Below are 16,892 nucleotides of genomic sequence, written 5' to 3'. Positions count from 1 at the left end.
GTCATCAGAGATAAATGCAATGGAGCATGCCATGGTGCCAGTACAAGGGTGCCATGTTCAAAGTTTAACTTATAATGGAATAAAGATGAAGTTCTGAACTCATTTATAAAATGTTTATAACATAATATAAACATTCAAATTTTGACCTTAAACCCAAATGCCTTGATGGAATAGTTTTGGTTGTCCCATAGGAATTAGTGCTATAAATTGTGACATGGACAAAATAGAAACCCAACTTGACATGACAAAAGAGTTGTATGGTAACATGAAATGTGTGGATTTCATTATATGCAAAGGGAAAATACACTTGCACGTGGATCCTTCTCACACAGTTAATTCATTGCTTCGATGAATTTTTTCATGCATAGCTTTTCACAGCACCTTCTTCTCTCTATTAATAAGCACATTCACTTACACTATTTGTTGCATAGGTTGGCTTGCAGTTTTTTTATTTAAAATACTGTTTAAACTGCAATAAAGATACTGCATTAAAACACAGCCTATACACACACCTAAAAAAACAAACAGATCATTTAATCAGTCTCCAAATGTCCGTCCCCCTATCCAGTCCAGTGATAATGAATCAGACTAGTTTAAGAATGGCATCTATACATCTGCATGTAATAATGCCTGTACCAGTACAGCGTCATCTGCTCTGGGAGTTTTGGTTTTAATATTTTTTATTGAATTTTCAATATACATATACAAAACATTTAACAAACCCCCAGCCCTTACCAACAAAACCCTAGAGTAGCTCTCATGCTGTCCATTAAATCCGATAAGAATTACAGATGTCGTTAAAGAAAAAAATAAATCAAATAATAATGATTATGGTAAATAAATAAAATAAAATGAATTAATTTAAAAGAAGGAAGAAGGGTTTCAAATAATAATCTAAAACGGTCAACATAATCAATGAAAGGGTGCCACATCTTTTTTTTCCGATCCTCTTAATGAGTACCTAATCTTTTCAAGGTAGAGACAAGACATCATTTCTCTAATCCATTGAATATGTGTGGGTGGGAGAGGATCCTTCCATTTTAATAGGATGGCTCTACGTGCCAGCAGAGAAGAAAAGGCAAGGGTTTTGCGCATTGATGCTGACAGCCATTCCTCCCTTGGAGCAACTCCAAATCATGCCACTAGAGGTTCTGGCTCTAATCTGTGTTGAAGAACCCTCTGCTCTGGGAGTTTTAATGGGTAGTGTATAATGTATAGGTCTAAGCTGAATAGGGGGACCAAGAATCTTACCTATCTCTGAAATAATTTGTGTCCCAACCTCTGGACTCCTGGATGTTTTCATGTGCACAAAGGTAACCAAATTTGTATTGCTCTTCAAGCAGAATAGAAAAGAATGACCTAATTTAGGATTTTAAAAAATCCTCCACCTGCATTTGTTTCTGTTTGCAACTGTGCACAATAATCACTAATAAACTTTTCTCTTTCTCCAGTGAACTTTATATCTGACTGACACAACTCTACAATTATCTGCAAAGGCTTAAAATTCAGTACAGTTAAAAAAAAATTACTGAGGTAACAAACTTCCAAGTCAATATACTTCAACAGCCAATAAAAGCAGACAATCAGAGTTTGTTTTGTTTAGCATTAAGTTGCATTTAGCCGATCCACATAAGCATTAATTGTCACAGTTGTAAACACAACGACTTCCTGTGGGAAATAGGGCATCACAGTGGCTTTGTTTTAGGCAGACTGGAAATCCAGTAGAATCCAACCTATCAAATGATGACTTTGGAATTACTTTTCCTTCTGACTTTGTTTGCTATAGACATCAGCCATTCAGCCAATGGTTTGTGGGCATTATGTCTGAGGCTGAGACCAGTCCTTAAAAATGTAGGTAGTTGCTGATTTATGAATGTTTGCACATTTGTGTAAGTAATCAGTCTCATAATATTATTTCATATTAATAAACTGCTTGGCCAAAAACTTGCTGTTTGGATTTAAATAAGCAAATACTTAAAAGCCTAAGATCCTCCTATTGTGGTCAGTCATTGCAAGAGTTTCATCTGGTGACAGTTCTTCGACTGTTGTAGTGTGTAGTCTGATTTCTTAAACAATCATGTCAGAAAACGTATCCTGTGGTCGTGGAAAAGATATTACTGAGGGCCTGTCATTTATAGTGCCTAATGTGTTATGATCTGTGCCTGCTTCAGTTGATCAGGTCTAGGCTGAGCAACATTTGCCTAATGAAAATCTGCAAGAATTTCTTCCCATTGCCAGGAGCAATATCTAATACCTGGAAGTCAGCTAGTGCATGTGTATGTATACCAAAAATCATGACGTGAAACACGACGTGTTTGCTATAAATGGCAACTAGAAATCTAAACCTTTTTTGGAATTGGGGTTATATTACACAGCAACTGTTTTTTCGTCAGATCAGTTATCCATATATCATGGTGCAGACACAGCAATCCACCTTGATTTTGTCCAAGGCTATGACCTTGACCTGCAAAGGGGGGAGAAACTAGGTCCCTAATGTGATGTGCTATTTTACACAAAATGTTTAACTGTAGTGGCAATAACTAGAGGCATGCTGCTCTAGGTCTGTGTTGCAGCTACCTGGACCTCCCAGATTCTACATGCTGGGTATGGCTGTCATCTCCAGACACCTTCTCAGTTGTCAATAGGTGAATCTCATGACCTTGTGGCAGAGAGGTGAAGAAAAAAGAAACCTACATACAACTAAGAAATAGATGTAACCACCAGGCTCCCTTTCATTCTTTTGGATTACAATGGCAAAAACGGATCAAGAAATGTAATGTCATGACAACAACATTCCGAGCAGAGCCATTGAGCTAGAGGGCCGCAGTGTTTTCTGGGCAGATAGAACAGCAGTGGATTCTGGTAAGCGCAAGGGTGGCGATCTTTTTATTACCAAATCATCACAGACTTCTTCAACTCAACTTTTCATTGTTTAACTCATCTGGAGTATTTGGTCATTAAATGCAGACCCTTTTACTTAACAAGAGAATTCTCAGCCATTGACTTCAGCATACATCTCCCTGGATGCTAATGCCAAGGCAGCTATAGAATAACTGCATGCAGCTATCAGCAAACAACACTGTGCACAACCTGTTGGAGCATTTATTGTTTCTGGGGACCACTCAACCACTTCAACTTTTGTAAAATTGTACTCCCCAAATTTCATCAGAATGTTTCCTATAACTACTGGAGAAGACAACACACTGGACCATGTGGTCACTACTGTCAAACACATGAATGAACACTGAGGTCCGCTTCTTGCTGAAAGCAAGAGATGCTGCTTTTAAATTTGGCGACACAGAGGACTGTAGCAGAGCCAGGAAAGCAAAGCATGCACATAATCTTTGCATCAAGGAGCACTTCCACAGCAACTCTGACCCAGACGCATGTAGAAAAGCATCTAGACTATCACTGACCACAAACCTACAATACAGTCTCTTCCAACCAGCAATGCCTTCCTTCCAGACGAGTTCACCCACTTCTTTGCTTGCGTCGACAAATGCATCAAACATCACACCACAAATGTTGACTCCTCCACAGTTGATCATCCAATATAACTCTCCACAACAGAGGTGTACTTGTCACTGAGCAGAGTAGATGGATGTAAGTCAGCTGGTCCTGATGGCATACCTGGGAGTGTGCTCAGAGCATGTACTGAACCCACACCAATTTCCCTACCATCTGAACAGGTCAATGGAGGACACCATTTTCACTGCTCTTCATCTGGTTCTCACCCACCTAGATAATAACAATACACACATTAGGATGTTGTTCATTGACTTCAGCTCTGCATTTAACACAGTCCTCCCAACTAAACTGATCACTAAGCTTAGTGACCTGGGTATCTGCCTTGATTAATCAAAAGTCCCCAACCTTTATCTTGAACACCGGTGTCAAACAAGTCTGTGTGCTGAGCCCTCTGCTCTTCTCCCAGTTCACCCATTACTGTGTTCCTCTGCATAACTCCAACATATTCATCAAGTATGCAGATGATACCACAGTGGTTGGTCAGATCAGCAACATCAGTGAATCAGCCTACAGGGAGGAGATCCAAAGCCTGTGAGCATGGTGTTCCACTAACAACCTCACCCTCAATGCCACAAAGACCAAAGAGCTCATTGTGGACTTCCGGAAATCTAACAGCAGCAGACACTCCCCTATCGACACCAAAGGGACTGAAGTGGAGCGTGTCTCCAGCTTCAAGTTCCTGGGCGTCCACATCTCTGAGGATCTGTCTTGGCATCAGAGCACTTCAACTCTTGTTAGGAAGGCACAACAGCGTCTTTACTTCCTGAGACTAAAAAAAGTTGATCTAACCCCTGAGGTCCTGACCAATTTTTACATCTGGATCATTTAGAGCATCCTGACAAGCTCCATCATATGTGGTATAACATACCACAGCGTGTAAAAAGAAATCACTGCAAAGAGTGGTGAAAACCACCCAACGCATCATCGGCACCCAACTACTTGCCAGTCTTCACCCCAGTAGATGTCTGTGCAGAGCACACAAAATCATCAAAGGCTCCTCCCACCCTAGTCACTAACTGTTTAGCATCTTTCCATCCAGAAAGAGATACAGGACCATCTGCATCAGAACCAGCAGGTTCAGGGACAGTTACCCCACACACAACCATAAATCTACTACACTACATTGCTAGGACACTTATGTCTCACTAATACTTCAGTGCCTGTAATCACCTTGCAGTTCTGCTTCACCCCGTACATTCTGCTACGTCTTCTCCACATAATAATAAAATTATTAATGCGCATAACTAACTGTTACTGCTGTACGTACAGTGACCATAATGCACACATATTGCACAGATATACTACCGCTCAAAAGTTTGGGATCACTCAAAAATGTTATTGTTTTTCAAGGAAACACACGAAATTAGTCTGAATAGAAAATATAGCAAAATACCAGGACATGCTGACATGTCAGAGTTAGAAATAATGATTTTGATGGAAATAATGAATGTTTTCTTCAAACTTTGCCTTCATCAAAAAAATTAAGCATGGGCATTCTAGCTGTCAATTGTTCAAGATAATCTGATGAGATTCACCCCCATGCTTCCTGGAGCATCTCCCACAAGATGGATTGGCTGATGGAGTCTTCCTCCATAGCTGAAATCAAGCTGAAATATGCAAGTGATCCCAAAATTTGAGCGGTAGTGTATATATATATATATATATATATATATATATATATATATATATATATATATATATATATATATATATATATAATTTTTTTTTTACACATATTGTGCTGTATATGCAACTAGCACATATTGTTTATGCACATACTGCCTGCCATAGCCTAATTTATTTGTTGTCCGTATATTTTTATATTTATCTTTATATTTACATTAATTTCTACAATTTCTACTATTTGCACCTCTGGTAGATGGTAAATGGCATTTTGTTGCTATGTACCTGTATTATGCAATGACGACAAAGTTCTATCTACACTGCATTAATTAGGGTTAAAAGAATTGTTGCAAGCTGAAGCATATTAATTATTACAACAATGATCCAGTCACAGACTCTAATTTACTCTCAGACTCTAAGTATTTGCTTATCTAAATCCCAACACTGACCTTTGTTGTTGGCCAGGCAGCATATATAGACAGTTTTCTGCACTGGACAAAAGAAAAATCTAAAACGTATAGCGTTGAGGGACTTCAAGACCAGAATAGGTAAATACTGTCCTATATGAAATACTGAACTTTTACAGACTCCATAATGAAGTCTGTAAAAGTATGGTGTTATCTACTTTAACTGTGATGATCCTTTTTTTTAACTGCATTATGTATTCTGTTAGATTAGATAGCAAGGTTTTATAACCTTTCCATTTCTACACTGTAAAAAAAATACTGTAGATTTTACAGTTATTTACTGCCAACCTAGGTTGCCAATAAAGTACTGCAAAATGTATGGTAAGCAACTGTACAACAAACTATCTACAGTAAGGTTTTGTAATATCATACATACCATACATGGAAAATAAAGCATGCTGATGGAGGATAGATCTGAGCTGAAGGGTCCAGTCAAGGCAGTTAATGTTGGGACATGAATGCATGACCTAATCTGTGACTCAAACCTATCGCCACAGCTAGCTTACACTGCTTCAGTGGATTTTTTAGTTCCATTAATTTAGTAGAAGTACTGCAAACTAGTTATGGTTTGTCCTTACATGGTTGTGATGGCTCAGTGGTTAAGGCTTTGAGTCATAGAAGGTACATTTCTGTAGTACTGTAAATTTCTATAGTACTTTAATGACAACTCAAACTGACAGTCTATAACTAAAATTTGTACGAGTCATTTGCCCTTCAAATGCCATTTGACAAAGGCTGCATCCTCAACAGCTTCTCTACAGACCAGTCGTATTAGTGATGAGATAAAAATATTACCAGGCCTGTTTTCAATAGGTTGTCTGCCTTTTCTCTCAGGAACAAAGGAAGGCTGCAGATTACTGCAGATTTCCGGTGTGTCAGGATATCAGTGGCCTAAAATAACAAATAGAAGAGAAGCAAGAAAAAACATGGACAAAGAAAATTGCTATTACTACTGTAACCATTTATATCATGCAGTTATGTTTGTTAAAACCTCAAAAATTGAAATCATGAAGTAAACTAATGTTTTTACCCATTTATCAACTCTGTCTAAGAATTTCTGAATATCTTCTCCAAAGCCTCCACTTCTTGCCCTATAGAGCTTGATCAGTCATGGCTCAAGTGAGTCCAAGGAACTAGGAAAGGTCTGGCTGAGAGCAACTTGAGTAACTTTGTAGAATTTCACATATATCTTCTGAAAATGTAAATAATAAAAGTTAAATTAAGGGTATTTAATTGAACTTTTGTTGAAAAGAATCTATTTACTTGCCTGTTTGGGCAAGAAGAGTCCAGGTCATCTCTCCATGACCTCAGCAACAATAAAAAAATATACAAAAAGTTGTATATTTTATCAGTCTGGCAGTTTGTGATAGATCCAACTTTTTGTCTGATCATGTCATACATTGTAGTTAAGCTGTCACGTCTTCCATAAAATGTAGAGCTGGATTACTTGGTAAATCAAATTTAAACCACTCCTTCCTTTTCTGATTTTCACATTTTGTCACCACTTATCCCACACACAGAAAAAATGCATGCAGAAACAGTCTATTCAGAAGTACATTTTACAAGTTGACAACTTGTATTTTTGAATAAAAACATTGCATTGCTTTTATTACTTACTATAATTAAACTTTGCAGCACCAAGATGTGTTGTTTTCCAAAGTCTAAGCAAAACATGTAGTTGGCCTATGCATTTTAAGGGAAGTGCATATTGTGAACAAATATTATTAAAACATTACTAATGTTACTGAATTAAATGGTCCATATTAAGTAGAAAACATACATAAGTCATTAATGTAATAATATGAAGCTTGAGTCTAGAGACTGCCACAGTGGCTTACTCAAGACTAACCAATAGTGATCAGTCTGCACATGCTCAGCGTTCTGTAAGCACCTCATGACTGAACTTGACATTGTAGGTTCTCTCTGTTTCTGAGACCAGGTTGATCATAGTACATTGCCTAAAATGTAACATGTAATATCAACTTTTTCTATGTTAGATAATTAGGTTTATCAAACAAAATAGGTTTTGGGGTTTTTACAGTGTAATGTTTCTTCAAGAAACTGCCCTGTTTGTGTGAATGAAGAGGAGATCCAGAAAATGAAATGTGTCAAGAAGGTTAGCTGCCATGAAGCATGCAGATTTGTTAAGTGTCTTTTAAAACAATAGTGAAGTCCACACAGTTAAAAACTAGACAGACTTGACCTGGGTAAGAGAGTAAGATATTATGTTATCTGAAACTAACTATACAACCAAACTAGTTTGCTAACTGATTAACATAGACAAAAAACTACAAAAAACATAACCTCAGAGAAAAAGAATAACAGACCACAAATGATAAATGTTGTGCACTTACCAGCAAGATGTAAAGAATAGTTTCTGAAAATAAATATTTACATTTATGTAAACATTTATGAAAATATGAAAACAATGCAGACTGGATAATCTGTTGAAAAATGTCAAATAAAAGTGCATGTAGAAGTGGGGCAGTGTTCAAGCGCTTGTTTGTGACTGGGTTAAGCTGAATGGATCACACACCTGTGCCTTATTATAGTAATAATTTGTTCTCTTTTGCAGTGAGTGGTGAGAGAGATAAAAGAGAGAGAGATGAGAGACCGACAGAGAGAGTCGAGTACATAGAGCTATGTGTTTGTCTTTTCAGCGTTCAAGCGCTGAAAAGTTCAAGTAAAAATAAAAACACTTTGAGTTCACAGGGCTGCCCACAGTTTCTGTGCATGCCCTCTGAACCACAACAATGCATCATGTGTGCTTTTTCAGTTTCATTTATTTACTGCAGAGCTGGCAGTGATGCTGTTACTTTTGCTTTCTTCCTAGTGGTTAAACAAATTTGTCATGTTTATTTGATGTGCCAATTTTTAAATGTTTAAATAAAATTTATGCTTGTTTAAGAATTTTTTTTTACATTTTAAAAGATTTTACATTTTGATGCTCTGGCTGAAATGATCCCGGTTATTTTTGTCTTTGAGAATTTTTTAAGGAGCAATATTTTCGTGAACACAGATATTATATATTCGTGAACATGAATATTTGTTTTGTTGCTCTATTCAATAACTTAAAAAACAGCATGAAAAAGAAAAATGATCAATAACATGGAACTTGAACCAGCCTGGAAAACAACAAGCAGTTGGTGGCATTAAATAAAGTTAAAATAAAATAAGTTAAAATGAAGCAAGTTTTTATTAAAAACAAAAAGCTGTAGTGAAATCAAGTATTTTTGGCTCCAACAATAAAATAAAATACAAATAAAAATCTGAAATTCTGAAGGGATTACATAAAACTGACCAGAAGGGTCAGATGTAATCACCATAATTAATTAACTGGTTAATTAGGTAGGACTCACCTGCCTCCCGAGTCATGATTCTTGTCTCACCTGTTCTTGTCTAAGATGCACTATTCAACTGGTATCATTACTTGTCAAGCCAAGAAAGGAACTGCAATTCTTCCACTGTACAGAGTTTAGATACAAATGCAGGATTAAAAATGGCACAGTGAGAGACCCAGCAGCAAGGCCCAAGTGAAGTCCATAGTCGAGCCAACAGAGCTGAGCGACGTCCTCGCTGAGTCAAAGGGACTTGAGCAACTTCCACCATGGGGTGGGGAGGATAGGAAAAAGTCCTCAGAGCAGAGCAGGTGGGGCAGAGAACACGTGGGAAGAACATAAACAAAAGCATGCGAGAAAAACATAAACAAAGGCTTAAAAAATAGTATATGATGATCAATGCTGAGGCCAAACACTCAAATGCAAAATGCCAGCATCTGGTTTTCAGAGGGTAACACAAGTGTGAATTCCACATCATTTTCTGTTTGCAGCGGAGTTTGGCTGGGAATTGTCAATACTGTGATTCATCAATAATTTTTCCAAACGAAACGACCCAAAGAGGAACCAGACTCAAAAGGAACCCATATTCATCTGTGTGGCAAAGGATAGTGAGATCCATAATTATGTACTGTCTGGTCAGAAAGTGCAAACATAACTAGAAAATTTATGATATTTTTAACCTGGAATTTACTTTGTTCACATTACTGATGGTTCATTGATGGAGACTTGAGTGCAAAACTGATTACATTTAATCTAACTTCTTTATACAACTGAGCAATTAAAGGTTAAGGGTTCGCAACTCACAACCTTCCAATCAGTAAGCCAACCTCTTAACCACTAAGCTACCATACATTTGCGGCAATTGCAGTCCTAAAATAAGATTAAAACATTTAAATTACTGTTCTGATATAGTTTTCCTCAGAGTTAGTTATCAGATTCACTGGTTTTAAATTTAGAGTCTGAATTTGTTTTGCCTGATATTTTAAATTTTACCACTGAAACAAAAAATCAATGAAGTCAGATTATTTTTGTTGTCATGTATTGAGTAAGTCTTCACTGAACCCTTATTGTACGTGCAATTCATTCTTTTTAAATTACCATGCTCACTGATACTGCTCTGAGTGATTGTCTTGGCACCCCTTCCTCAACCTACTAAAGATACTGTTTAAATGACAAAAAGCTGGCATAAGCTGTGTGTAGATTTTTGTGTGTTGCAGATTTGCTAGCATTGCAGATTTGTTACTTATTTTAAATGGGACGTTTTTTTCAAGCAAGAATTTCAAAAAGAGGCCTCATTTTAAACAAATTAATGTCTTATTGTGCTTGTTGTAATGTGATTCACATAATCTAAACTACTTAAGACCATGGGATGTTTTTTGTATAGGCTAGGCTGCATATTTGGAATGAACATGGGATATCATCAATGATCCATGCGTCACTTCATGGTTTTAGGATAATTGTTAATTTTGACGAACATTGCACAAAATGGAACATATTAAAATATGCTATTCAAATATGCTATTGAAAAGACACTCCACAAGTGATTAAAATACCATACCAAAGAATTTTTATATCCCCCTCTTGGTTTAGTAAACTAATTTATCTTTTCTTGTTGACTCCAGTGTGTAGAAATGATTCCAACCAAGAAGTGGATCAAGATTATAGCGTTACTAAGAAGACATCTGCCACTCAACAGCTGTCCACAATTGACAATTTACCTGTGAACGCCTCAGGAACTTCCCTACTATCTACTAATGACCGTAATTTGCAAGTCCAGCAGTCAGTTGTGGATACAGAAGCTGCAAAACTGTGCCAAGACATTGAAACTACTTTCCAGGAGTTGAGTCAAACTCCTGCCTCTGCCATTTCAACATCAGTGGCAACAACATTTCCTCAGACCTTTTCTGAGCCTACTTTGGTATCACCTCAACCATTGTCAGAACATGGTTCAGTAGTGCCAAAGCCTGGAATAAGCACACCATCAGCGCTGGCTTCCACTCCTCAAATACTTCCCACACCTTCATTAGAAGTCCAACAAAAAAGTCCTCCTATGTCTTCATCTATTGTTACAGTGCCTGCAGCAATTTCAACTTTAATATCTGCTAGTTCTCAAATGAGTCAAGGCTCCAAAGCATCTCAGAGCCAGTCTCTGGCATCATGTACCAAAATCTCTGCAGTTCAACATTTAACCCTCTCACCTATAGTAGACAACACAGATTCTAGGGGTCTACAGGTTACTCAGTCACCTTTATCTCAAAGTACATATCTTCCCATACTCCCCAGTCCTTCCTTCTCACTGGCACCTGTACAAAGGGCTTTGATATCCCCTCCTAAATTCCCAAGCCCTCAAAACAATTTTTTGACTGATACAGCTGTTGATAATTCTATTCTTTGTACATTCCCTACATCTATTGCTGTTGCCTCTTCTTTTCCGTTAAGTGCTTCTGTTTCTTCCCAAAAGCTTTTATCTCCCCAGAAGTTACCTGAGATTCCCCTTGTTGTATCTAATACAAATGTTGTATTATCTTCTTGTCAGGAAACAGATCCTGCAGCTTCACATGTATCAGAGCAGCAGACCACTAATATGACATGTGCTCCCTTGAAACCCAAGAGTATGTCTGAAGTTAGCTGGACTCATCATAAAGTCAGTGTGACAAGTTCAGTGTGTAAACAGGAGGGCCACACAGATCACTCTGATGAAGTCCTTGATAAAATCCCAGAGTCCTCTTTGATTATTCCCTGCACAAAAGATTCAGAGAAGAATTTTGTACCTGTTGTTAAAAAGGATATATTTACCAGCAAGGACCAAGCCACTTCTGGGAAAGAAAACGCTGTCAATGATATATGGGAAACTGAGACTAAGAATTGTATATCTTTGGATGGGATGATTTATGTTAATAGATCTGAAGCAGTGGATTGTTGTGCGCACAACCAGAATGAAAGTTCCTTTATGTTTGAAGATAGGTCCATCAAGAACAAATTGGGAGATATCTTGCCAGAAAATGACCAGACTGATGACACTGCTTGTAGAACAGATGCAGTGGATCTGACCACTAAGAACTCCAATGGCGTGATACCTCTCAAGGATAATTCTCAGATTCATAATTCCTTAGATGACACTCCACAGCCTGACATTTCACAGCATTCAACTTTAAATGACTTCTCTGGTAAGTGTAACTTTATCCAAAACAAATCTGTGAAAGAATACTTAGCTATATGCTCAATAATTAATCAATTTAGTTATTTAATCATAATGTGACTGTTTAAAAAGTTTGTACTCCAGTAAATGTGGTTCTTTCTGTGTATGTATTTTGCATTTGCATTTGGATTTCACATTAGTAAATCATACAGTGAGGGATAAAATTATTTGATCCCCTGCTGATTTTGTACGTTTGCCCACTGACAAACAAATGATCAGTCTGTAATTTTAATGGTAGGTTTATCTGAACAGTGAGAGACAGAATAACAACAAAAAAATCCAGAAAAACACATTTCAAAAAAGTTATACATTGATTTGCATTTTATTGAGTGAAATAAGTATTTGACCCCTTTGCAAAACATGACTTAGTACTTGGTATCAAACCCTTGTTGGCAATCACAGACGTCAGACATTTCTTGTAGTTGGCCACCAGGTTTGCACACATCTCACATCTCAAGGAATTTGGGCCCACTCCTCTTTGCAGATCCTCTCCAAGTCATTAAGGTTTTGTGGCTGACCCTTCAGCTCCCTCCACAGATTTTCTATGGGATTAAGGTCTGGAGACTGGCTAGGCCACTACAGGACCTTAATGTGCTTCTTTTTGAACCACTCCTTTGTTGCCTTGGCCGTGTGTTTTGCGTCATTGTCAGGCTGGAATATCCATCCATGACCCATTTTCAATGCCCTGGCTGAGGGAAGGAGGTTCTCATCCAAGATTTAACAGTACATGGCCCCGTCCATCGTCCCTTTGATGCGGTGCAGTTGTCCTGTCATCTGGGGATGGTGTACTTGGGGTCATAGGCAGCATTCCTCCTCCTCCAAACATGGTGAGTTGAGTTGATGCCAAAGAGCTGGATTTTGTTCTCATTTGACCACAACACTTTCACCCAGTTCTCCTCTGAATCATTCAGATGTTCACTGGCAAACTTCAGATGAGCCTGTACATGTGCTTTCTTGAGCAGGGGGACCTTGTGGGCGCTACTGGATTTCAGTCTTTCACGGCGTAGTGTATTACCAATTGTTTTCTTGGTGACTATGGTCCCAGCTGCCTTGAGATCATTGACAAAGTCCTCCAGTGTAATTCTGGGCTGATTCCTCGCCGTTCTCATGATCATTGAAACTCCATGAGGTGAGATCTTGCATGGAGGCCCAGACCGAGGAAGAATGACAGTCCTTTTGTGTTTCTTCCATTTGGGAATAATCGCACCAACTGTTGTCACCTTCTCACCAAGCTGCTTGGCGATGGTCTTGTAGCTCATTCCAGCCTTGTGTAGGTCTACAATCTTGTCCCTGACATCCATGGACAGCTCTTTGGTCTTGGCCATGATGGAGAGTTTGGAATCTGATTGATTGCTTCCTTCTGTGGACAGGTGTCTTTCATACAGGTAACGAGCTGAGATTAAGAGCACTCCCCGAGAGTGCTCCTACTGTAATCTCAGCTCCTTACCTGTATAAAGACACCTGGGAGCCAGAAATCTTTCTGACTGATAGGGGGTCAAATACTTATTTCACTCATTAAAATGCAAATCAATGTATAACTTTTTTGAAATGCGTTTTTCTGGATTTTTCTCTTATTCTGCCTCTCACTGTTCAAATACACCTACCATTAAAGTTACAGACTGATCATTTCTTTGTCAGTGGGCAAACGTACAAAATCAGCAAGGGATCAAATAATTTTTTCCCTCACTGTAGGTTACTGAAAATACTTGTGGCCTCAGTGTTATAAGTTTCTATCTGGCATTTCACCACAAAAACTTATCAGTAGGTTGTCTGTGTCATGTCTTTCAAAGTTTTTGGGATAATATTTGAAAAAAGTTGCATCTCCAAGATCACAAATCTATACGACTTATACCTGTTAGCTAATCATCATTCCGGATAAATATGCAGCATAGAGTCCATGGCCAATCAATATCCTGTTTATTTACATATTTGCAGAACAGATCAGATTCAAAATTTCAGTGAAGTGAGCTGAAAGAGAAATAAACTTTGGGCTGTTTATGATTGGGGTGTGTAAAACCGTGTAAAACCAAATGATAACAGGTAACACTGTATCAGTTAAACATTAACATACTTTTAACTAGGGATGCACGATATGAAAAATTTATACCGATAACCGATAATTAAGTCCTTCTCATGGCCAATACCTATAACCAATAAGTTCATATTTTTATATTAGAATTTCCATATAATCTGCATTTTGTGCACCCAGGAGAATAGAAAATCTAAGATGCACTGATGAAGCTGATATTTTAGTAGCTCTGGCCTAACTGTAATAGCAAAAATCAGTCCTGACTCTTCAGATGTTTTTATTTTTTGTGTAAGGCACTACAGTAAGAACAGAATGGGTTTAACAGAACTATGACAGAACTATGATTTATCTGCAATTAACAACTAATTAACAACAAATTTATATTCAAGTATTTTGTGCATAACAAAGAAATGCATCTATTCAACCTTTTTAGTGCATGAGGATGAGGAAGGTATATAGACCTTAAGTCACATGCTCCTTAAGTCACATGCTCCGTGTTTTAGGCCTGCTTCATATTCTTTTAATACAGCTTCCCCACGATAACGACCCTTCAAGTGAGATATAAGATTTGTTGTGTTAAAACTTGACACCTTTTTACCTCCTCTCAGAATCCTTGCTGAACATGCACTGCAAATAGAATGGCATTGTCCTCCGCTGCCACCAAGAAAAACCTTCAGACCGGTGAAGGCATGTTCACAGATGATGACCAAATGAGCGTGACACAGGCTGAGAGTCACTGCAGTTTAAAGCTGCAGTCACTTGCACTCGGAAAGCGGATGAATCTTGGATAAATCAGATTGATTGATTGATTTACCAGCAAGCGTACTTTATCAGCTCTAGTTATCGGATTTCATTTATTTATCGGAGCCATAAGAATGACGTAATTTTCACCCATATCGGCCGATAATTTATTTGTCCGATAAATATTGTGCATCCCTACTTTTAACATATGTATATGTAACAAAAAGGAACATTACTTTCACTGAAAATCCAGAAGGGTGGTACACACGAGAGATGTTATTGTAGTTTTTTTGAACACTTGCTGTGAAAATAAAACTGTTCTAGAATACTATACAGCTGTGTGGTTTGAAAGGCAATGCTGGTTTGTTTAGCAGAGTTAAATGGACATCTAAATTTTGTTGTAAATTCTTTGCATAGTTCACTATGTCAAGATATTAAAAAAGATTAAAATAACATATTAAATCAAGTGAATGTGAGTCTTGCTAGCTGAAATGTCAAAATTTTGAAGCTACTAATCTCAAAACGGCTCTTAATCCAGATCAAGGCTCATAATATGCAGTCTGTGAAAAGTAATATAATGTTGTGAAATTGTGACATGTTTTGGATCTGTTTCTCTAGGTTTTGTATCTTTTTTATTCTTGACAGCAGTACTTATAAATTTGGAAATAACGGCATACTTTGGCCTAATAATTAATTGAAATCCATATCAGAATCTTACTGAAAGTTGTTAAAGAATTGTCTACAGAGGTGGGCAATGAAACTGAAACACCTGGTTTTAGACAACAATAAATTATTAGTATGCTGCAGGGCCTCTGTCTGTGGCCAGTACAACATCAATTTGTCTTGGGAATGACTGAACAGTGGCCAGAGGGATTTTGAGCCATTCCTCTAGCTGAACATTGGACAGAGACTATGTGATGATGGTGGAGTAAAAATTTCCTGACTTGCACCTCCAAAACACCTCAAAATGGATAAATAGTTTGCAGATCTGGTGACTCTTCAGGCCATGGAGGTTGTTAAACTTCCCTTTCAAACTGTGTCACCAGCCTTACTTGTCTACACCTACAACAAAATAGAGGGTAAAGAGAAAAGGCCTGATTCCCCAGGCTCTGGTTTAGGTGTGAATTATACCATCCTTGCAGACACAGGATGGCTGGGAAGCACTTGTATATATGTTGTACATATCAGGCTACCATAGTCTACCACCCCATGTTCCATGACAAAGAAGAAGGCATTCAAGCCCAAGATGCTTTATCTGCACACAGTAAAGCATGTTTTGGCCAAGGGTCAATTAAATATAACCTCTTTATTTTCATGCAATTCTTTTAAACTTTTAAAAGAGTAAACCAAAGAAACTTGTTTGTGAATCATATTTTTGTTTTGTTTTTTTGCATAATAATTGTAAACATTCTATCTTTTAGGTTTATTAGGAGACATTAAGAAAAAAAGAATAAAGTCAACACCTAAAGCTCCCAAAGACAGAAAAATGAAGGGGAAAAAGAAAAATGAAGAGAAATTACCATTTACAACAAAGAAGAGCAAAACTTCTAATGAGGTGCCTGCTTCTGCCAGCTCTCTTCCTGATGGAGCTTCATCACTTCTGCTTAAAGGAGGTTTTATTACTGACTTACACTTGACCCATAATGTTACGTTTCCTGTTTTAAAATCTGAGAATATGAAGAAGTCCAGGACAAAAGAACCTGTTGGAAAGTGCTCAAAGCCACCCAAAATCAAAATAGTTTTGGATAAAAAAGCAAAGGAAGACAACGATGACAGCGACTTGATTACAGGTTACAAATAAGTTTTCTTACTTGCTTCTGGGACATTGTATAATTGGAGGGAGCCCTGAATGATACAGTGGGCCAAGGCTAGTCATTATCTTCTAGCAGAATCTGTTAGACTGGGGTTGGATTTGACTCTGTCAAACTTGTGTGCTTGGAAGAAGACTCGCAAGGCAGGCAGATTTT

General features: G+C 37.8%; 2 protein-coding genes across 6 annotated transcripts in view; one reads left to right on the top strand and one right to left on the bottom strand.

Moving 5' to 3' along the window:
* The window catches only part of LOC131366029 (aquaporin-4), a 38,490-nt gene extending 31,709 nt beyond the window's left edge, over positions 1–6,781 (bottom strand). The window contains exons 1-2 of the mRNA XM_058410119.1: positions 6,649–6,781; positions 6,414–6,509 (exon numbers count right to left, since the gene is read on the bottom strand). The gene's annotated coding sequence lies outside the window, so the exon portion shown is untranslated. The remainder of the gene's footprint in view (positions 1–6,413; positions 6,510–6,648) is intronic.
* Positions 1–16,892, top strand: part of baz2a (bromodomain adjacent to zinc finger domain, 2A) — a 63,521-nt gene that overhangs the window by 6,107 nt on the left and 40,522 nt on the right. For all 5 annotated transcript variants that reach the window (XM_058410114.1, XM_058410115.1, XM_058410116.1 and 2 more), the window contains 2 exons: positions 10,579–12,123; positions 16,347–16,715. In XM_058410114.1, coding sequence (XP_058266097.1) covers positions 10,579–12,123; positions 16,347–16,715 — 1,914 coding nt within the window. The remainder of the gene's footprint in view (positions 1–10,578; positions 12,124–16,346; positions 16,716–16,892) is intronic.

Source organism: Hemibagrus wyckioides, linkage group LG15 (genome assembly GCF_019097595.1).
Source record: "Hemibagrus wyckioides isolate EC202008001 linkage group LG15, SWU_Hwy_1.0, whole genome shotgun sequence".
In the NCBI taxonomy this organism is placed as follows: domain Eukaryota; kingdom Metazoa; phylum Chordata; class Actinopteri; order Siluriformes; family Bagridae; genus Hemibagrus; species Hemibagrus wyckioides.
The sequence above is the reverse complement of the archived record's forward strand: the minus strand, read 5'-3'. Positions and strand labels throughout refer to the sequence as shown.